The 22706-nt window shown below is 45.5% G+C and overlaps 1 protein-coding gene and 1 long non-coding RNA gene across 2 annotated transcripts; both read right to left on the bottom strand.

The window, feature by feature from the left end:
- Positions 1–3028: 3028 nt before the first annotated feature.
- Positions 3029–4864, bottom strand: LOC124686845. Its single transcript, XR_006997966.1, has 2 exons — positions 4675–4864; positions 3029–3825 (listed from the first exon to the last, which is right to left on the bottom strand). It is a non-coding gene; the product is annotated as an uncharacterized LOC124686845 (long non-coding RNA).
- Positions 4865–9921: 5057 nt separating this feature from the next.
- Positions 9922–13504, bottom strand: LOC124689937 (receptor kinase-like protein Xa21). The gene is made up of 2 exons (XM_047223387.1): positions 10411–13504; positions 9922–10295 (listed from the first exon to the last, which is right to left on the bottom strand). Exons 1-2 carry the CDS (start codon positions 13502–13504, stop codon positions 9922–9924), a joined length of 3468 nt encoding a protein of 1155 aa, XP_047079343.1.
- Positions 13505–22706: the final 9202 nt, after the last annotated feature.

Genomic DNA, 22706 nt, shown 5'->3' with positions numbered 1-22706 from the left:
TTTTTTACGCAGCAATCTTTTGATCCTGCTTGGCCCAACATGATAGCTGGTTTCGGCCATAATATGGCCCCGCCACAGGGTACTGAGTATATGCAGGAAGAATACTATCCCGGAACTTCTAGTCAACCTGAGAATCAAGGGATATTTAATGAATTCTTTGGAGCTGACATTATAAGCACACAAGCCAGTTTAATTCCTCCGGCGACACAATCTCAACATGTATTACAAACTCCACCACAGAACTATGAGGCCCACACATATGAGGAGAACGAACAGTACGGTCGAGGTTTGCGCCAACATCGTATACCAGCTCCTTGGTCGCCTTCTGGTGCTAAGCAGAGACCACCACGCCGTCGTCGACAAGGGTGATATGTTGACGACTCTGCCATATTACTATTATTTCTATCTATGTATGACCTATGTATGAGACATATTTCAATAATTTCGAATAATTATTCAACCAGTTTTTCAAAATAAGATACATGAACATGCAAAAATACAACATAAAATTAAGGGTTACTATCTGACGAAATAAATATGAAAACATAACTATAATTTCTATCTATGTATGACCTAAGTATGAGACATATTTCAATGATTTTGCATAATAATTCAACAGGTACTTCAAAATAAGATACATCAACATGCAAAAAATTCAACATAAAATTAAGTTACTACAAATATGAAGATACATCGGCAATGCCAACACCACAACTTAAAATAAACGCTACGAGTAACATTATAAGCTTCAATTTTTTCCCTTCTTCTTGCTCTTCGGTGATGAACTAGCCTTTCCCTTCTTACTCGGTGGCATAAAATCATCGTCCGAGTCAACGCAAGCGGATGCAGCGCTTTTTCCCTTGAAATATTCATTGCTCTTAGCCAGACTCCTCGGCGTGAAGACTTCTTCGTCATCCTCCGTCGAGGAAGCCCATGTATATGGATACCTTAGAAATTCTTCTTGTTCCTTCTCATCCTTCGGTTTCTTCTTCTCAAACCTTGCTTGCAACCTAAGAAGCTCTTGTCGTAATTCCACCGGAGTTCGGCCGGGCATACCTGCGTGCTTAGAAAAAAGCTTGCCTACCTCAACGAGAAGATTCACATTCGTGACCAGATCTTCGACATTTTCTATGTTATTGGCACTCATAACCGAAGTAGCGAGAGGAGATAAGAGGAGCAGCCATACGTGCGAGTAAAACTACGATCTCCCCGAGGAGCCATCTTCTGGCGACTTCGATTGTGTACAACAAATGAATGCCCGGGGAGGGGTTTTATAGCACGCGGCTCAGAGAAAAGGCGGGAAATCTTGGAGGGAATTCATGGCGCGGAATTTTGGCGGGAAAAAATAAGGCGAGAACTTTAGGCGGGAAAAAATAAGGCGGGAACTTTAGGCGGGAAAATTTATGCGCGAACTTTTTCCGGGAAACCAACATTTATTATTAATACATCTGCCGAAATAAAGTTGGAAATATAACTTAAATTAAAATACGGCTAATCACTACAACGGAATTTAAGATACAACGCGAAAGTAAAATAGAATTTAAAATACGTAGTTACTACAACAAATCACTCTATTTGCCCCTGCGTCCGGCGTGGCCATTTTCCAGTCTTGTCGTCGCGTTCTTCTGCTGCTTGCGCCTCAGCAGCCCTTTCTCTTAATCTCTTTCTTTCCGCTTCACGGGCCTCCCTGCGCACCTCTTCCTCTGCATACCTACGTGCAGCCTCATCATCCATCCGCTTCTGATTTACCTCGCGATTTCGAGCTTGCTCTGCCCTTAATTTTTGTATCTGTCTCTCTCTTTCTGCTTTATCATTAGCAATAGCCTTTTCGAAACACTCATCCTCATGGAACCTTGCCCACGCACGCCTCTGTTTTTCCTCCACCAGTGAAACCAGTTGCAAAGGGACAGCGGAGACTGCAACAAAAATAAGACGATTAATAAATGAAAATTAATGACATACAAATATGATTTTTAATCATGCTGTTACAACATACCGCAGGTCTCGAGGACGATGAACTTGTATGTGCGGGTGGATCATGATCGTAGTATGCGCACATGAAATACTAGAACATTAAAGCGCGCGTTGCCGCGCCCGTCCATCTTAACGAAAGAACACTAACATATTTTAGAATATCTGAACGAAACAAATGAATAAATGAGAAAACTAAGAGGTTCCGATAACATTTCTCGTTCAGAGTTTTGTTCTACGTATAGGATTGCGTAATTCTAAGCATAGGATTGCATAAGTTGGTACTAAGACATTCATGGATGAGCTGACGGAAAATTGTATTAGCATGACATCACAATAATTTAGGATAATATTGAAATCCAAAGGGCTTAAGGCCTGCAAATATGAAATATTTATATTGGCCAAATATCGATGCAAGTAAAGCTTGTCCTGGATTAAGTCGCTGGAAATACCAGTAAAATGAGGATTTAATCAGACCTTAGTACCAAAAGTAACAAGAAATTTCTATTACAAAGATCTAGGGCACTTCAAACTATCATTTTTAGACCAACCATGATGGCATACCAACTCTTAGAACTGAATGTTTCTTCGTAACATTTGTGAAATGCTTCAAATGTGATTCCAGGACTGCTAGAAAAGTCCTTGAAGCAAGACCAGCTAACCACACACAGCACAAGTTTCAGGCTAATAGTATATCTTCAGGGAGAAAGTATAAATAAAGGGTATTCTCGAACTTATCAAAGCAACGTTCCTACAATTATGTGTTCCTTGAGAATCTTTGGAAAGCTCCAAAATCCCGCCAACTTTGTGAATCTTGTATAAATCAAAATATGGAAGATGTATAGTATATCGAATTAGTAATAGCAAGTAGCAACTCCCCTCTAAGAAAGAACTAAGAATCTCCAATTATGAGAACAGTTGAAAACAATGCTGCAATGCAAGACTTGCTTAAATCTAAAGTATGAAAAACAAGCTAGACATGGGAGGGTGATCACGACTGGTATCCAATGATAAGCCTTGATGCCACATGACCCTGCTTTTGACACAGGCCTTGCGATTTGAAAAGAAGTTGTATCATCAAGTTATATCATTAAGGAAATACAACAGTACGGTTTATTCAAAAGAAAACGCACACTTCATTCTAGTGCCAACAGCACCATGACTGCATAACATTAGCCTATATTATTTCAGAACATTACCGGAGAAGTCATAGCTAGGAAGTTACACTAAGGTTTATACACAGTTTCCAGAAGCGATGTTGTTTTCCTATTTTTCGAAGCGATACAAAAAAATAATTCTGAGAGCATTGTAGTTCAGACAGTCCATAAATTTATCTCATGAGGGCACTCTTCAGATTGCCCATAAACTTCATCCTCTAGCTAATCCTAAGATGAACATGTATGATTTAACTGTAAAGAAAAAACATAAGGCAATCTAATCAAGAAAAGCTATCAACGCCTTCAGCTTCTTGGATATACCTAGGCAGGTGTCACAAAACTGTTCAAAGGTAGTAATGTCCAGACAGTAAAAAAAAAAGTTAATAAAGCATAGAAGAGAACATCGTGCACATTTAATGACATTGCCATTAGCAATTTTATTACTGCCTCAAAAGGTCATGTCAAAATCAGATGCAATTGTAACATTCTCCTGGAATAAAATAGCAAGTTTCAGTACTAAAACTATTAAAAGTAGGAAATCATACCGGACGAATCACGAAAGAAAACCATAACCTTCAGGCTCAGGGGAATAAATGCAACTTTTCTCTTGTTTTCACCCGATTTCTCTGATTGCTTGTCTAGCTTCTGATGCCATTTCTGTGTGCTGACTGTTGTCACTCAGGAAATACTCAAAACTCTGTAATTCAAGATACAATGTAAAAAATGGAAAATTAATCAAACGCTAGTAAAAGAAATTTGCAAAATTAAAGGGATATTTCTAACTATCATTGTACAGTACGAATACATGAAAAATCTATGGCCTGTAAGATGGTACGAACTGCAATTCTCTTGGAAAATAAAACAAGAAATTATAAGAGTAAGATGGATGGATTAAATAAAAACAAAGGAGTTAAGCTACAGGACTGATCGGCACCATTACAAGTCATTAACAGGTAAGAAAGTGTACATCAACTCTAGAATGACAAGGTGCTGAAAAAAATTACTCTATCTTGCTAAGCTGTTGGGATGTTGCAAAGAGTGTGTATTTCTCTCCCCGGTAGCATCTAGCTTCTTCTGCTTGCCATTCTTCCTCGAAGACAACAAGTACAACCATAACAAAATTATGTTGCTAATTTTCTTACTTCTTAACAGAGTTTGGTGGTGGCACACATTATTGCAGTTGTTGTGGCCTCTACATTCTGCACATCGCACGAAGCAAGAAAAGGAAGATACACCAGAACAAGAGAAGAGGAAAAGGTCATGCTCAGTGTAGGGACACTTTTTAGAGCGCTTTAGGGAAAATTTAATCTTTTACTATGTAGCATCGCCTAATCATCGATGTTGGATGGCTCGCTGCGTATGAACCGTGTTGCCCCACATGGACTGGCCATTATACTTGTTCAAACGCATGGTCTACCACTTAAGAACAGGAACAAACAAGAAATGATCAATCAACTGAAACCCAGTCTGCAAGAACCTCCAATGACGGATCAATTCTTCTTTTGCGCGAAATAGCGGACTAATTTGATCTTTTTTCTACACGTACCTGCCTTCTGGCAATCGAGGAGATCGATCCGGGCGAAGGCGCCCTTGTGCTTCTCCCCAATCTGGTCGAGGGTCTGCACGGGCCATGGTCACGCGGTTCATAGCACCGCCCAGAGTTTCGGAGGCTCTGATCCAGGTCCATGTACGCCCCATGGCCTTCTCCATCTGCCCATGCTCTCCTTATCCTATCTTCTATTCTCCCGTAGCCCAATCTCCAGCAGCAACATCTCTCCCACGAACTGATGCAGCTGGCCCCAGATCCTAAGAGCAATTCCAATAGTATATCCAACTGTTGGCTATAACAAGATGTCATATCATTTGTAGTCATCATATAGTTAACATGTACAATAGTTGGCTATAAGAATGTACTACTTTACTAATATATGGGCCACCTTTCACTCTCACAAGGTGCCTAGGAGCACGTGCAAGAGCTGGCTATTGCATAGTAGCCCACCTCCCTTCTCTCTCCTCTTCTCTCTCCTCCAACTCATCTAAAATATATTATTTAATGTCTTATAGTCAGCTGACTGGACTCTATTGTACTTGCTCTAAATAAGTAAGGAGGAGAAGGGCCGGGGGCCAAGCCGGAAACCGTCGTCCATTACTACCGCTAGGCAAGGAAACGGAAGCCCCGGCGACCTTTCTGCGGCATTAAGCACGGAGAAACGTGGCGGCGCCGACGTGTCCTTGCTCATGCCGTCGCTCCGCCTCCCCGGACGGGCTGCTCCCTCTTTCCTTACTCGTTCCAGCCTGTTTGGGATGAAACAAGTCGTATCTCGCGGCACAGACAAATTACAGGCCCAATTCACCGTTTAGGGGCCCAAGTAACATCCTGCGGGCTTATTCAATCCGGGGAGCAGCAGCCCTAGAACGAGAACGGCCTTTTTACGCGATGTACACAGTTAACACATACGTAAGGTCAGTTCGGGAACGACAGTTGGCGTTTGCACCGTCGGATTGTCCGATCAGACGGCCAAGAACATCAAATCGCTGTGAAGAGGTCTTGGTGGTTCCATTTTACTGTTACTTAATTTCATGCCGAACTTATCCGAAAAATCCACCACTTCCTTCACCTTCGCAAGGCGGCCGCACCAACACCTCTCTGCTCTAACCCCCGGCGGCAAAGTTGCATTCTTTCCCTTCATCGGTCTAAAATCCCGGTCCGAGCAAGGCACACTCATGCTGGCTAAGGTATGAGCACTTGTGTACCAAATAATATCAGCGAGCCGAGCGAGAGAATTAGGCACACTCGACGCCGGCTTTTATAGCGAGCGGGCGAGAGAATTAGGCGGGAAAATTTAGCAGAACATGCCTCAATCAGTGCAATCAGCCAAAAAGCAGTACAATAATTCGAAAAAGTACGTGGGAATCAGCGCCGTCAGCGCGCTGTGGAGGGCTGTCGGGGCAGCAGCACATGCCACCACCGGTCGTGGCGGCAGGCATGCCACGTCGGCGTGCCGCCACCGGCTAGGGCGGCAGCCTGCTCGACCTTGACGGCCGTCTGCCAGCAGGTGACGTGCCGCCAGGGCTGACGGCGGCAGGCCCTGCCGCCACTGGCTGCGGCGGCAGGTGCCACGCGTCGCCTGGCCGCACTTTTGGCAATTCCGTTCATAGGTGGTTCTTTTTAATATTTCAGTGGGGCAGGTGGTCCTTTTTGACAAAATTTCCCAAATAACCCTCCTTCACTGCCTCCATAGAAGCGATTAACGCCGCCATTACAACGAATCGCGCAATCCTCGCTTTGATCCCCTTTTTCATGGCCTCCGCCTTAATCCTCAATTCCTCATCGCGCCGCCGGCGCAGTCGGACCCTCCATCCTCCAGCCAAGAATGGGCGGATCGACCGAGGATTCCAACTCAATGTCTCTCACCACCGGCGAGGAGCTGCTCCCGAACAAGCTGCGTCTGTCCTGCTTCCACGACGCCGGCGCCGAGGCGGAGGCGTCCATCCTTGCCGAGCTGGGGGGGCCGATGGGGATGGACATAATGCACCTCTACGAGGAGGCGCTCGGCAGGCTCCCCGTCGCCGACATGCCGGAGCTCTCGGCCTGCGTTGTCCGCGGCGGCCACTGCATCGGCCTCCTCGACCCGGTGTCCAACATCATCCTCAACGCCCTCAATCACCTCTGTCGCCTCATGTGCACCAGCGCTACCACCGGCGGCAAGAAGAACAGGGGCAAGGGGAAGGAGCGACCTTGCGACGCAGCGCCTTCATGTCTTCTCATAGCTTTGCAGTCCAACACGGGCCTCATCGCCTTCATGCGGACCTACTTCCGGTACCTGTCCGAGGGGCAGGCCAGGCGCTACCTCCGCCTCGCCGGCGCCGACCTCGCCGTCGCCGTCCAACTCGGCGAGCACCAGCAGTTCACTCCGCATGCCACCGGCGCAGCCGACCTCCGCAGCGGCAGGACCCAGTTCGCCCTCAAGGTCGCCGCGACCAGAGCGGAGCACCCCGTGCCCGACGACCTGGCGATGCTCGCGAGGCTGCTCGTCCCCTTGAATGAAGACCACGCCGCGCCCCTCGCCGCCGTGCTGGAGAAGGGGCGGCCTCTCAGCGTCCGCGACGTCAACGGCATCATGGATTTCTTCCGGCTGCAGCACTGCGCGGCCTCCCCTGCCGTCCAGGTCACCTTCCTTCGCAGCCCTCAGCCAGCGGACACGGAGATCAGGAGCTTGTTATTTGGAGCAGGAGCAGCTGCCCACTTCTTCTGTCCCGTCGGCGAGAACCACGTCGCCGACGTCGTCATCTCGCGCCGTGACGATGAACCTGTTTCTAGCATCTGTGACTTGCGTACTCCGGACGAGCTGAAACACAAGTTCTCTGCCTGTCTGGATGCCGCCGCCGCCACCATTGCCAAGTGCAAGTGCAGTCCTCCACCACCACCATTGGCAATTGGAAGAAGTGATCTTCCAACTACCGCACCTTCCACCACTGCACGCGAGTGCGATCACACAAGGTATCTGAAGGCATGCCTCGCCGACACAATCCATGCTCTCTACATCAAGGCTCTATCGCTGCTTCCCCACAAGGCGCTCCACAGGCACCTCCGTGGCATCCTGGTTGCAGGGCATTGCTATGGCCCCATGGACCCTGCGTCCAACATAATTCTCAATGCCATCTGGTACGACACTGTATTCCCTCAGGCTCCGGAGATGGATGCTGGGTTTGAGCCGGACATTCTCGACAGCGAATCTATGCTTCGCATGGAGGTTCGATCCCTCGAAAGTCTTTTTGCCTTGGTCACCACAGCCACTGGCTTTTCGGAACACATGGCCGTCGAATACCTTTGCTACAAGCAGTGCGACCTATCTGTGGTGTTGCAGATGGCAACAGAGGAGGTGTGCTATAAGTCTTATGTTTGTGCAGGCCAAGCTGGAAAACACCCCAAGCATTTGGAGCTTGCATCATTTCTCATGTCCATGGCCCATAATGCCCTAAAAGACACCCTGCTGACCGACAAGGCAATGAGAAAAGGCTATATCATTTCTGATGCAGTTATGGAACAAGTGTACAAAATAATGGAAGACCAGACCTCCTCCATTTCACCATCAGTTGATCATCCTAGGCTATGCACACTGGCCCGGAAGATGCTAGCATCTAGGAAGGATGAATTTGTCAAGAAGCAGAAGTTCCTTGGTCGAGTCTTGGGAGAATTGCTTCTTCAATACTCGAATCAGCATCCTTGGGTAATTATATAATTCAGCTCTTGATAGCTTGCTTTGGACAAAGACTTTTGTTAGGGGGGAGGGGTGGGGAAAATTTTCTATTCTTACGAAAGTTTTCTTAAGCTTCTTCTTCATCCGAATTAATCTCGGACAAAAGGTAGGAAAAGCTTTGAATTGCTTCTTATAGTCCTTGTTCAAAAATTGTTTTGGAATTGCTTTTTTTGTTCGTAAGAAAAAGAAGTGCTTGTTTTAGGATGACATGCCATCTCTTGATTGTTATTTTGATAGAACCTACAAATTACAACCTAACCCTGCCTTACTTAGCTTAAATTTGATTGTTGTAGGAACCTGTTCCGAGGCTAGATGTGATATGTGGTGTGAAGAAAGACTACAGCAGGCATTCAAAGTTCTACCATGTCAATTTCTTGGTATACTATGATGATGTTTCTTCAGCCCGTGTGCTCTTTTTGCTGAAGTGTGGGTGTCGAGCTTTCAGGCCAAACTTAGCACATCTGTGAATCTGGTAAATGGACCATGTATTAGATATGGTTGCCAAGTTGAATCTAATGTGCAGTTCACCAAGGTGTATAGTATATCTAGAAAGGAATCAGAAACTTCATTTTGTTGTCCACTACCTCATTACAGTCCAGATCGTCCATACCTTGGTAAGTGCATTTCTGTCTTCTGAACTTCCTGGAATCTAACTTTGGATTGATTTATTTTAATGTATTGATTATAACAGACTTGAGATCATTTCTAGGGATGCCTCATGCATATCTTAATATCCTTTTATTCACATGCAGGACGTTGCACTTATTGTGAGCCTATTTCATGCAAAATAGTGCATCCACCATCTGGGAATCATACCGGGGCAAACTCCAGTCAACTTGGAGAACTCTTTGGATATTTGAATTTTCGTGATTATAAGCCTTCTGCTGCGGATAGCATAACGGAGTCAGATTTTGTATACTTTGATTGTCATAGGGACACCAAGTTTGCAGAAGGTCTCAATGGCAGAAGCTCTTTGGCGGCGAAGAAGGCGTTGATCATCCGCTGATCCTAATTAGGTGGAGGAATAGTTGTTTGCACTGTGCCAAAGGTACACTCATTAATTTAATCAACCGTATTGGTGGAGAGGTACTAGGGTTCTTTGGACTACAGTTCTAGGATTAATAGTGTTACCATGGCTAGTTACAACGTAACTTCAAGAAGTACTTTTAATTTTTCTTCCAGCTCCTTCGTTGAAAATATTTGCTTTTTCATTGATAGTACTCCCTCTGATCCAAATTAATTGACCCCACTTTATCTAGACAAAGTGGAGACAATGAATTTGGATCGGAGAGAGTAAAGAAAACTCTATCACTCCTTAAAATGGCTCTAATGCAAACTCTTCAGCTCCTTGCATATTATTGCAGAGTTACATGGCAGATTTATATGTATGATTTTCAGTACATCTGTAATATATCTCATGCACTAGCATGCCTTCAATACCATCTACTCCCTCCGATCTTTGAACTAATACCACGAAACTTATTATGGATCGGCGGGAGTAGCTATTTGTTATCTGTTTTCCAAGAAGATCATTAATGCATATAGAACTTATCTCTGATTGTCTGCAACTCTCTAAGTGCATCTCCAATTTGAATGCGTTCACTTGGTGTCTCCTTTGAGCACGAAATGCCAATCTGCAGAATGGATGTGATGTGACTAATTCTCATGTCTTTGCTGTTGTGATAGTCCCCAAAAGTTTCTTTGCCGTTATTTTCTGCTTTTAATAAGTCTTGGTCAATGACATTAGCTGCTTGGTCTGGCAGTGCCATTTGTACGTGCTTATAAAGGCTAAGCATTTCTCCAAATACAGAGCTTGTTGGTTTTTTTCCAGTGAACATCTCGAGCAGCAGTATACCGTAGCTGTAGACGTCACCATATATTGAAGCTTCGTTGCCAATTCCATACTCTGAATTTGAAAAACATAATTTACTTAATAAGCATCCTTAGATGGAGATAAACTGTAAAAGGCACATGCAGCGACTATGCAATATATGGGAATAGTCGAGTAGAGTTATACAAACCTGGAGCAACATAACCAATTGTTCCTCTTATTGCATTCCGACTAGTTGACTTGTCTAACTTGTCACTATGCTCTTCTTGTAGGAACCTTGCAAGCCCGAAATCGCCAACATGAGCAACCATGTCATCGTCGAGGATAATATTGCTTGGTTTGAGGTCACAGTGAACAATTGGAAATGGCTTGTGGTGATGTAAATAGTCGAGTGCAGAGGCCACATCCATGGCAATTTGGAGTCTTTTGATGAGATCTAGCACCTTAGGTTCATTATCTTCCTCAAGACGCTTGTATAACCACTGATCTAGATTACCATTTGGCAGAAACTCAAAGACAAGAGCCTTGAAGTCGCCACCTCGGGAGTCAATGCTGGAGCACACTGTTATAACCTTCACAAGGTTCCGATGGCGAATACATCTCAAAGCCTCACATTCTGCGTCAAAACTCCGCGATGCACCAGCTTGTTGCAGGTTGAGTACCTTCACTGCAACCACAACTTGTTGGCCAGAAATTTCCATTCTTCCCTTGTAGACTGCACCAAAGCTGCCTACCCCAATGAGGTTCTCTGATGTGAAACCATCGGTTGCCCTGGCCAATTCAGCATAAGAAACTCTGGTGTGTTCCTTATTGGAGAAAGAGATCTGTGGCTTTGCTCTTCTTAGCTTACTCCTTTTCCATAACATGAACAATGTGAATAGTATGACCAACATAATTGCGACTCCTGCTGTGATAATCATGACAAGTTTTGAAGATATTTTCCTTTTAGTGAAGCTGGAGCACATTTTCAAATTCAATTGAGGGATCCCACCACACAAAGCACTGTTTCCCGTGACCGAGGTTGCAGTTGCATTGAGAAATATCCCATCTTCTGGAACTTCGCCTTCAAAATCATTGAAAGAAAGATTCAGAGTAGCGAGACCTTTCATACTGCCGAGGAACCCAGGGACGCGGCCAGATAAATTATTTTGAGAAAGATCAAGCACTAAGAGGCCCCGTAACTGTCCTATTGATGGTGGAATTGTCCCCTCAAGGACGTTCACAGACATATTGAGATACTGCAATGCTTGGCAGTCTCCTATACTGGTAGGAATCTTCCCTGAAATCATATTATCAGAGATATCGAGCTCACCTAGATTCCTGAGATTCCACACTTCTGAAGGCAAAGTCCCAGACAATGAGTTATGCGCAAGGTGCATGGCACTCGACAAGGTTGAGATGAAGAAAAGTTCCTTAGGTACTGGACCAGAGAGATTGTTGTAAGAAAGATGCAGTTCTTCCAAAGGACAGTTGCTGAGAGAAGAAGGTATGGCTCCACCGAGCGCATTAATATCGAGGAAAAGGGTTGTAAGTTTTGTAAGATTTCCAATAGCTGCTGGGATGGGTCCTGACAAACTGTTGTTCCACAAAGATAACCGATTCAACTTCTCCAGCTTACCGAGAGATGCTGGAATAGTGCCCTGGAGAAGATTACACTCCATGTCAAGTTCATCCATGTTGATGTAGTTCCCTATCGTTCCAGGTATTGTTCCCGCTATACTGTTGTATGCAATGGCAAGATACGTCATCTCCGTCGACAAATTACCGATTGATTTCGGCAGCACGCCTTGGAGCCTGTTGTTGCTAACATCCAACAATATCATATCGCTGCAGTTGGTGAGAGTGGTCAGGAAGGCCCATTCGGCATCGTTGGCTGCTTCAAGCTGATTCCCCGCGAAGTTCACCACAGACAGCATCTCCTGGCGAGCTCCCAGGCACCCGGGGATCGTTCCCGACAGGAAGTTATTTACCGTCTGAACCATCTGGAGCATGGAGGCATTGCACAAGGACGGCGGGATCACACCATGGAACTGATTATCAGATACGAGGAACATCTGCAGATTCGTCATCGTGTCGCCCAGATCAAGCGGAAATCCCCCGGTCAGGTTGTTGCTCTGTACGTTGAGCATTTCAAGAGAGGAGAGGTTGAATAATGAAAGTGGCAGGGGGCCTTCAAGCTGATTGTTGTCCAGATAAAGCTCGGTGAGGGCGTGGAGGTTCCCGATGGCATCCGGAACCGGTCCGACGAGCTTGTTCTCCGCAAAGGAGACGATGCTAAGCGACCGGAGATTTCCTATGGATTCCGGGATGCGCCCTGCAAAGCCATTGCTCTGGAGGTCCAAGGATGTTAGCGAGGAGAGGTTCCCTAGCCAAGAAGGGATGGTTCCTCCGAGGCTGTTCTGTTCCAGATGAAGCGTGGTGAGAGATGACAGGTGCTGCAACGAGGATGGAATGCTCCCGGCCAGCCTGTTCGAGTCGGCGGTGAGAGCTGTCAACGCCGACAGGTTCCCGAGCGAGGCTGGGATGGAGCCTGACAGCTGGTTGGAGCCGAGGCCGAGGCCGACGAGGTTGCCAAGCCTGCCGATCTGCCAGGGGATCTCTCCCGTCAGGTTGTTGAACTCTAGGACCAACAGTCTCAGGTTGGCGAGGCTGCTGATATCGGAGGGGATGCTTCCGGTGAGCCTGTTCTGGCCGAGGTCGAGCGCCTCGAGGTTCTGAAGCGAGCGGAGCAGCTCCCCTGGAATGGGGCCGTGCAGCTTGTTGGTGTTGAGCAGGAGGTACCTGAGCTGCCTGCACCCGGAGAGCGGCGGCGGGAGGGGTCCCTGGATGGAGTTGCTGCTGAGGTTGAGGTGCCGGAGGTCGCGGAGGCGGCCGAACTCCGGCGGCAGCGCGCCGTGGAGCCGGTTGCCGGGGAGGTGGAGCCGCGTGAGGTACGTGAGGTTCGCTAGTGCGGGGCTTAGCGTGCCGAGGAGGCCGAGCCCCGGGAGGTCCAGCGCGACGACGCGGCCGCGGCGGCGCCCCCTCGTGCCGCACGACACGCCCCGCCATTGGCACAGCGGTGGCGCGGACGAGATGTTGGTGGCGGTGGTGGTGTTCGTCCAGGACGCCAGGGCCCGTGAGGGGTCGCCTATGATGAGCGACCTGAAGGACAGCAGCGCGTTGCGGTCCGCCGTGGTGGCAGCAGGCTCCGGAGCGCCATGTACCGTGTGGCCGGCGACGGACAATGCGAGGAACACGGCGACGGCGACGGCGAGCAGGGGCGACGCGAGGGATGGTGCTACCATGGCTGTGCGACGATGAGGTAGCGAGCGAGTTGGTGTGGAGTGTGCACTGGGCGCAGCAGAGAGCATAGCACGTACGGCAGAGATAGTGAGAGGTTTGCCTTCAGCGTTGGTTGCGTATAAACACGAACCCGTGGCCACCAGCGACGCGTCGTCCTCTGCAAGAATCTTGTCAGCGAGACGATGAATTTTATAAGGGGCCACCTGCAGCGTCCCACTTGTTTCGCTTCCCTGAAGACTTATGGGTCAATGAGTATTGAGTACGACGAATACCTTCGATCGAGAAGCCGACATGAGTGATCAGCTGGTGGTTGGCTGGCCGCTATCCTTTTGTTTGTACCGGTAATAGTTGGCGCGCGCCTCACCTTTTTGACCCGGTTTTCATTCACACTCTGGTAGTGGCGTCGCCATTGAGTCGCTCGCTCATCATTGCCGGCCACCGTTCAGGATCAGGGCGTGTCGCCGCACCATATATCTTAGCGTGGTAATCTCCGGTCAGTGTGTGTGCTTCACACATCGTCGAATTGGACACCTAAAAAAACAGAAAATCATCCACCAATCTGACAAGAGCAGAAACCCAGGCAGATAGGATAGTTGTTCTCCGCATATGAATGTGGAGATTCACATTGATGAATCAAATCAGCAAGACAAGCATGCACATATGTACTCCATCCCATTCTTTTTAATTAACTTAAATTTAGTACTCCCTCCAATTCATATTAATTGACTTCAATATGGATGTATCTAGAACTAAAATGTGTCTAGATACATTCATATTAGAGTCAATTAATATGAACCAGAGGGAGTACAAAATTATATTAAATCTGATTTAATTAAAAGAGATTGGAGGGAGTAGTGGATTAACCAAGCCAAAGCGGACTAGAAGTATTCCCTCCTTGTCATCATAATATAATAATGTAATGTGTATTGGTTTCCATGAAAATCTAATGAAACTCTGCTTGGCTAAGTACCCATCGTTTCCATTAGAGAGAGAAGCGGTTAGCGTTTCCCTACCGGTGCCGCCTCTGATCTGCCTCGCCTCATGTGGCCTTAGGGACGTGGAGGTGCGATGAACCCTGGTCCTTGTCAGCGAGAGAGCTCCGTTTTTTCTTGTTTTTGTCAGGGTTTATGTTCTACTAAGGAAGGCGTGGCAGCGGCGACTTCCTGAATGTTTCTAGTGGTATTGATTTTATATTCTAGATGTAAATATTTTTTTATTATAAACCTGGTTAAAGTTTACATGATTTGACTTTAAAAACCTAATATGCACTATATTTCGACATAGAGGGAGTACGGCCTAATTGACATGCACCTTGAGTACCCGAACCGGTAAGACGAGGAGTAAGAAAAGGCCATCCCGATACGTTGGGGGCTTCTCTCCGCCGACAACGCCACCGACTCTCTCTCCTTCGATGGTCTTTCATGACTTGGAGGTTCATCGAACCGCGGTCTCTCGTCGGTGGGTGGGTTCCGATGTTTCTTTTTGTTTAAGTTGGTTTATCTATATTTGTCGGGTGATGAAGCGGAGACAAGATCTCGATGTCAGGATAAGATTCGTTGTCCCATCCCCATTCTAATGGTGTACCTAGCATCAGCGAAGGGCGAGTGGAGTTTTGTGTCCAATGGATCTCTTGATATCCAATTGATTTTCATATTCATTATTGTGGTTGTATGATGGGCTCTTCGAATGTAGGATTCTCATCGTAGGCGATTGTTGTTGATCTACTGCATTCGTCCTTTGTAGGGTTAGCACAATAACTTCATGTCTATCTACTACATCAAGCTCTAGTAAGTTTTATCTAGATCTGGTGAGGGATGGCAAGAATGACTACACATGTTTGGCTCTCTCCAGTATCGCTAGGTGATTCAAGTAGCTACTATTAAAATTACTTGTAATAATGTTGATGATTATTGATAGATTGGTAAAAAAAAAACTAGCAATGCACGTGTCGAAGTTTATTGCAGCAGGAATGAGATGCCATGTCTATCTAAATTATACGAAAAGAGGAATTCATTTTGATTGTAAAGAAGGACTTCGATGAGGTCTGACCTATATTTTCTTATGGAATTTACCCTACAAGTCTTTTGAAAACCCTACAAACCAAAGAAGCTCATAATGAATATAGGATAGGAATGAATCTCAGCCGTCCATTGCTAGAACCCAGGACTGTCGATGTGTAACCTTGCTAAATCCTCACGGGCCGCCGCCACCTGATCCGTTACAGACGGCGGCGCGTCGGATGCCGCCGTGACCGCACCGGCAGAGGACGACGGCAACGGCAACGGCATCTCAAGCGCAATCTTGAACGCGCGCCTCCACGCCTCGATCTGCACGCTCTCCTCGAGCGGTACGCCGCGAAGCCCGGCAGCTACCCGGTCCGTCGTGGCGGCGAGGAGCTGGTCCAGCCGGCCCCGCGGCATCTCCTCCATGAACGCGAGGTCTCCAAGCCTGAGGCGGCGGAGGACGACGCAGAGGTCGGACATCTCGTCGGAGATCGCGCGCTTGAGCATGCGCAGGTCCGCCAGCTGCTGCTCGGGGAGAGGGTGTGGCCCGGCGGCGATCTTTCTTGATATCTTCAGCTTAGCTCCGGAACGATCTGATATGGCGGCGATGACCTGATCCTGCATGATCTCCGATGCGCCGTCTCCTGCCATCGACTTCTTTTGTTTCTCACGGGGGGAAGGGGGTTTGGCGACTCGGAAAATTTCAATCGGGACTTAGTTCTTTTTTGAGGGACACTCGAGACTTAAGTTTCTTTCACTACGTCCTCGAGGGCACGAATACACCGTAGATTGCCCGGTTTTCTTCTTCTCTCTGTTCCATAGAAACATTCGTGCACACGATATTGCTTCCTTGTTGATATTGTTTGGGGATGATCTTCACCAAACTCTAAATCTCCTTTACTTTTTAAAGCAAAACTCCTTTACTTTTTAAAAGCATGTTTGGTACTAGAGTATTGAGCAAATTTAATTTTCGGTTATCCCTACTTTTTTCTAAATTTAGTTTATTTTTCTCAATCCTAATACCCTAGCCCAACCTAGTGGATTAAGGATATGATTTCGTGAAGATTGAGCGACAGTAACGGTTTCACCTAAAACTCTCGGTATTAGAGCATCTCTAACAAATACCTCAGCCGGCCTGAAACAGGATAATAAGGTATGTGGTACTGGAGATCACATCCCGAACAAATACCCAAAAAATCCCGGGAGGCCATTTATTTTTTTGGCAGCAATACCCCATCGCTCGTTGACCTGCTCCATATACACGGATTTTGGGCCGAGCTATTCAATCTGCTGCATTGTTGATGCGAGGAAAATATGATTTTATACCCTATGATTATAGGGTACCTGTTTGGTCGCTCGTGTTTTTCACACGATTTTTACTGATGCAATAAACCCATCCACACGATGCGGTACACACGGATGGGGTATCTAAAGTTGCTCTTATTTCCACTAACAACTCTAGCGTCAAACAAAGTCAGAAGGATGTTAATGCATCTCAAAAAAAAGTAAAACACTTGGCAATAGGTTATCGGTACTATCTCAGCCTCACTAACAGGTAGCTAAGTTGTAACAATTATTAAAATATAGATATCTCAAACTCATATTCTAACTTATAAGTTAATAAAATTACATACCAATGAGTACAACCGTATACCTTGTTTTACCTAAGTATTTTTGGTACTACCCATAGATATAGAAGTGTACACATACCCTATCCATGCGAGTTCTACCTAAGTATAACCATGTTCTACATAAGTAAAATTGCCATCCTTACTCCCTTTAACACATCAAAATACAATTACACATACTACCTCCATCTAAAAATAAGTATAAGTATCTTATTTTTATTTAGACTAGTACGAATGCCCGTGCGTTGCCACGGGTACTCAAATTTTATTTCTCAATGCATATATATAACTCACAACTCACTATGAAAATTTAGAACAAATCAGGAATATTATAATGAACATCATGATAATACTAAACGCAATAAAAGACATTATTGTTGTGTGTCTGCGTCGTTCCAAGTTCTAGACCACGAGACACTTTTAGAATCTTGGCGTCGGCCCCCGAGGTGATGCAACTCAGCGCTCTATGACGTTGTTGCCGATGTTGTTCGTATTGCGCCGCCACGTGCTACTTCTGGTCGTGATGCCGCTGATGGTAGTGCTCATGTCCTGGCCACCGTTCCTGCACATGCATCTTATATAGCCAAAAGAGATAGGAGGGAAGATACCAGATGGAAGAAAGAGAGGCATGGTTTATCGTCCACGTGTGTTCAAGCACGTGCATCCTCACTCCTCAGTCCTTTGTCATCCGCTAGGAAGAGAAGAGGAGCGAGAATGTTGCCGACGAAGAGAGGTCGGAAGGCGTGGGATGGCCCTCCTGCTCATCGATTCGACAAGCTTCCATCTTCCCACCTTCCTTCCGCACCGCGTGCCTCGATGGATCAGACGTAGGGACCTCGACCGACCGGCCCTGCGAGTCCAAAGTGTTGGTGGCGACGACCTCGTCTTTCCCCCAACCATGCCCCGTGATCGTCGCCGTTCCTATTAGAAAGGGACGGCGTCGTAGGCACGGGAGGTCCAGCCTCTTTCGCTGCGGCTAGTGAGGACATATATGTGGTGCTCAACACTACAAGCCACGTGGTCCGGAAGGGTGGGGCTGCAACGTTGTGAATCTGGGAGAGGCACGGGTGTTGTCGGACGAAGGGATGATGGACAGGAAGATAAAAAGGATAAAGGATAGACAAGTGATTCCATATGCTTCAAGGAAAGGTACATGCGCGGTAATAAAATTTCTATATTCAATATATATAGAATTAGAAATAGATTAGGTTCTATTATTTCATGAACTTAAACTCATCGAAATTACTGTACTATGTTGAAGCTCACAACTAACAGTAAGAATTACTACTTATATATTACCCAAGTAACCAAATGTACCTTTCCAGATGGTATCCTAAAGCACAAATCTGTAAAGATTCAACTCGATATTCCCTTTCACTCTGTCTAGTGTCGTTCCTACCTTTGAGCTTATGTAAATCTTGGATATCCTCTCAATAATCCTGAAAATGGAGACTACTGCTTCTTGCACTTTGCTAAACTCCCGAGCAAGTGAAGTTGACTCCAAAACTCCAACCATCATCATGGTTAAAGCAAAGCAGACCTGTATTTTTCAAGAAACAGTTGTGGCAATGAGAAGAAGCCTCAAAAATAGGTATATCAGCAAAAAAGGAAAGAAAAGAAGGGGATCCCTTATCTAATTGTGGTGACCTTTTCCATCACCTAAAGGGCTGGTTGCACCTTTAGTTTCATCAGTAAGAAAAACAGAGAAGGGTATTTAGCCCCAGTGCTACCCTCTTTCTTACAAAAAATCCAGTATTTTCTCCTGGCTTTGGACACCGTTAGGCAAATACATACAATGCAACGATAGAGATACAAAAAGATACACGTACAAACAACAATAATAAACTCAAATGTTCACCTGCTGACCATCAGCGACAACTTCCACGTAGAACAGACACGGTAGGATGACCAGGGGGACCTTTCGAATCTATAAAAGGAAGAAAAAAATCATAAGTTGTGCAAATAAAACACTCCTACATCAGAGAATAAATGCCATCTTGATGCGTGTAGTTAACACGTCCGTTGGGAACCCCAAGAGGAAGGTGTGATGCGCACAGTAGCAAGTTTCCCTCAGTAAGAAACCAAGGTTTAATCGAACCAGTAGGAGTCAAGAAGCACGTTGAAGGTTGATGGCGGCGGGATGTAGTGCGGCGCAACACCAGGGATTCCGGCGCCAACGTGGAACTCGCACAACACAACCAAAGTACTTTGCCCAACGAAACGAGTGAGGTTGTCAATCTCACCGGCTTGCTGTAACAAAGGATTAGATGTATAGTGTGGATGATGATTGTTTGCAGAAAATAGTAGAACAAGTATTGCAGTAGATTGTATTCGATGTAAAAGAATGGACCGGGCTCCACAGTTCACTAGAGGTGTCTCTCCCATAAGATAGCATGTTGGGTGAACAAATTACAGTCGGGCAATTGACAAATAGAGAGGGCATGACAATGCACATACATGATATGATGAATATTGTGAGATTTAATTGGGCATTACGACAAAGTACATAGACCGCTATCCAGCATGCATCTATGCCTAAAAAGTCCACCTTCGAGTTATCATCCGAACCCCTTCCAGTATTAAGTTGCAAAACAACAGACAATTGCATTAAGTATGGTGCGTAATGTAATCAATAACTACATCCTCGGACATAGCATCAATAGTTTATCCCTAGTGGCAACAGTACATCCATAACCTTAGAGGTTTCTATCACTCCCCGCATTCACGGAGACATGAACCCACTATCGAGCATAAATACTCCCTCTTGGAGTTAAGAGCAAAAACTTGGCCGAGCCTCTACTAATAACGGAGAGCATGCAAGATCATAAACAACACATAGGTAATATATTGATAATCAAAATAACATAGTATTCTCTATCCATCGGATCCCGACAAACACAACATATAGAATTACAGATAGATGATCTTGATCATGTTAGGCAGCTCACAAGATCCGACAATGAAGCACATGAGGAGAAGACAACCATCTAGCTACTGCTATGGACCCATAGTCCAGGGGTGAACTACTCACTCATCACTCCGGAGGCGACCATGGCGGTGAAGAGTCCTCCGGGAGATGAATCCCCTCTCCGGCGAGGGTGCCGGAGGTGATCTCCGGAATCCCCCGAGATGGGATTGGCGGCGGCGGCGTCACGATGAGGTTTTCCGTATCGTGGCTCTCGGTACTGGGGGTTTCGCGACGAAGGCTTTAAGTAGGCGGAAGGGCAACGCGGGGGGCCACACGAGGGCCCCACACGCCAGGGCCGCGCGGCCAAGACCTGGGCCGCGCCGCCCTGCTGTGGCGGCGCCTCGTGGCCCCACTTCCTTCCCCTCGGTCTTCCGGAAGCTTCGTGCAAAAATAGGACCCCGGGCGTTGATTTCGTCCAATTCCGAGAATATTTCCTTTGTAGGATTTACGAACCAAAAACAGCAGAAAACAACAACTGGCTCTTCGGCATCTCGTTAATAGGTTAGTGCCGGAAAATGCATAAATACGACATATAATGTGTATAAAACATGTAGATATCATCAATAATGTGGCATGGAACATAATAAATTATCGATACGTCGGAGACGTATCAGCATCCCCAAGCTTAGTTCTCGCTCGTCCCGAGCGGGTAAACGATAACAAAGATAATTTACGGAGTGACATGCCATCATAACCTTGATCATACTATTGTAAACATATGTAATGAATGCAGCGATCAAAACAATGGTAATGACATGAGTAAACAACTGAATCATAAAGCAAAGACTTTTCATGAATAGCACTTCAAGACAAGCATCAATAAGTCTTGCATAAGAGTTAACTCATAAAGCAATAAATCAAAGTAAAGGTATTGAAGCAACACAAAAGAAGATTAAGTTTCAGCGGTTGCTTTCAACTTATAACATGTATATCTCATGGATAATTGTCAACATAGAGTAATATAACAAGTGCAATATGCAAGTATGTAGGAATCAATGCACAGTTCACACAAGTGTTTGCTTCTTGAGGTGGAGAGAAATAGGTGAACTGACTCAACATAAAAGTAAAAGAAAGGTCCTTCAAAGAGGAAAGCATCGATTGCTATATTTGTGCTAGAGCTTTTATTTTGAAAACAAGAAACAATTTTGTCAACGGTAGTAATAAAGCATATGTATTATGTAAATTATATCTTACAAGTTGCAAGCCTCATGCATAGTATACTAATAGTGCCCGCACCTTGTCCTAATTAGCTTGGACTACGGGATCATCGCAATACACATGTTTTAACCAAGTGTCACAAAGGGGTACCTCCATGCCGCCTGTACAAAGGTCTAAGGAGAAAGCTCGCATTTTGGATTTCTCGCTTTTGATTATTCTCAACTTAGACATCCATACCGGGACAACATGGACAACAGATAATGGACTCCTCTTTAGTGCATAATCATATAGCAACAATTAGTGTTCTCATATGAGATTGAGGATATATGTCCAAAACTGAAACTTCCACCATGATTCATGGCTTTAGTTAGCGGCCCAATGTTCTTCTCTAACAATATGCATGCTCTAACCAATAAAGTGGTAGATCTCTCTTACTTCGGACAAGACGGACATGCATAGCAACTCACATGATATTCAACAAAGAGTAGTTGATGGCGTCCCCGAAACATGGTTATCGCACAACAAGCAACTTAATAAGAGATAAAGTGCATAAGTACATATTCAATACCACAATAGTTTTTAAGCTATTTGTCCCATGAGCTATATATTGTAAAGGTAGAGAATGGAAATTTTAAAGGTAGCACTCAAGCAATTTACTTTGGAATGGCGGAGAAATACCATGTAGTAGGTAGGTATGGTGGACACAAATGGCATAGTGGTTGGCTCAAGGATTTTGGATGCATGAGAAGTATTCCCTCTCGATACAAGGTTTAGGCTAGCAAGGTTATTTGAAACAAACAAAAGGATGAACCGGTGCAGCAAAACTCACATAAAAGACATATTGTAAAAATTATAAGACTCTACACCGTCTTCCTTGTTGTTCAAACTCAATACTAGAAATTATCTAGACTTTAGAGAGACCAAATATGCAAACCAAATTTAGCAAGCTCTAGGTGTTTCTTCATTAATGGGTGCAAAGTATATGATGCAAGAGCTTAAACATGAGCACAACAATTGCCAAGTATCAAATTATTCAAGACATTTTAGAATTACTACATGTAGCATTTCCCGATTCCAACCATATAACAATTTAACGAAGAAGATTCAACCTTCGCCATGAATACTATGAGTAAAGCCTAAGGACATATTTGTCCATATGCAACAGCGGAGCGTGTCTCTCTCCCACACAATGAATGCTAGGATCCATTTTATTCAAACAAAACAAAAACAAAAACAAACCGACGCTCCAAGCAAAGCACATAAGATGTGATGGAATAAAAATATAGTTTCAGGGGAGGAACCTGATAATGTTGTTGATGAAGAAGGGGATGCCTTGGACATCCCCAAGCTTAGACGCTTGAGTCTTCTTAAAATATGCAGGGGTGAACCACCGGGGCATCCCCAAGCTTAGAGCTCTCACTCTCCTTGATCATATTGTATCATCCTC

The sequence above is a fragment of the Lolium rigidum genome, chromosome 2 (genome assembly GCF_022539505.1).
Source record: "Lolium rigidum isolate FL_2022 chromosome 2, APGP_CSIRO_Lrig_0.1, whole genome shotgun sequence".
NCBI lineage: Eukaryota > Viridiplantae > Streptophyta > Magnoliopsida > Poales > Poaceae > Lolium > Lolium rigidum.
The sequence above is the reverse complement of the archived record's forward strand: the minus strand, read 5'-3'. Positions and strand labels throughout refer to the sequence as shown.

Excerpts from the sequence above, each read along its gene's own strand:
- LOC124689937 (XM_047223387.1), bottom strand. The coding sequence starts at position 13,504 with ATGGTAGCACCATCCCTCGCGTCGCCCCTGCTCGCCGTCGCCGTCGCC. Across the intron at positions 10,296-10,410 it reads AATTGGTTATGTTGCTCCAG|AGTATGGAATTGGCAACGAA; the intron begins GTTTGTATAACT and ends TTTCAAATTCAG.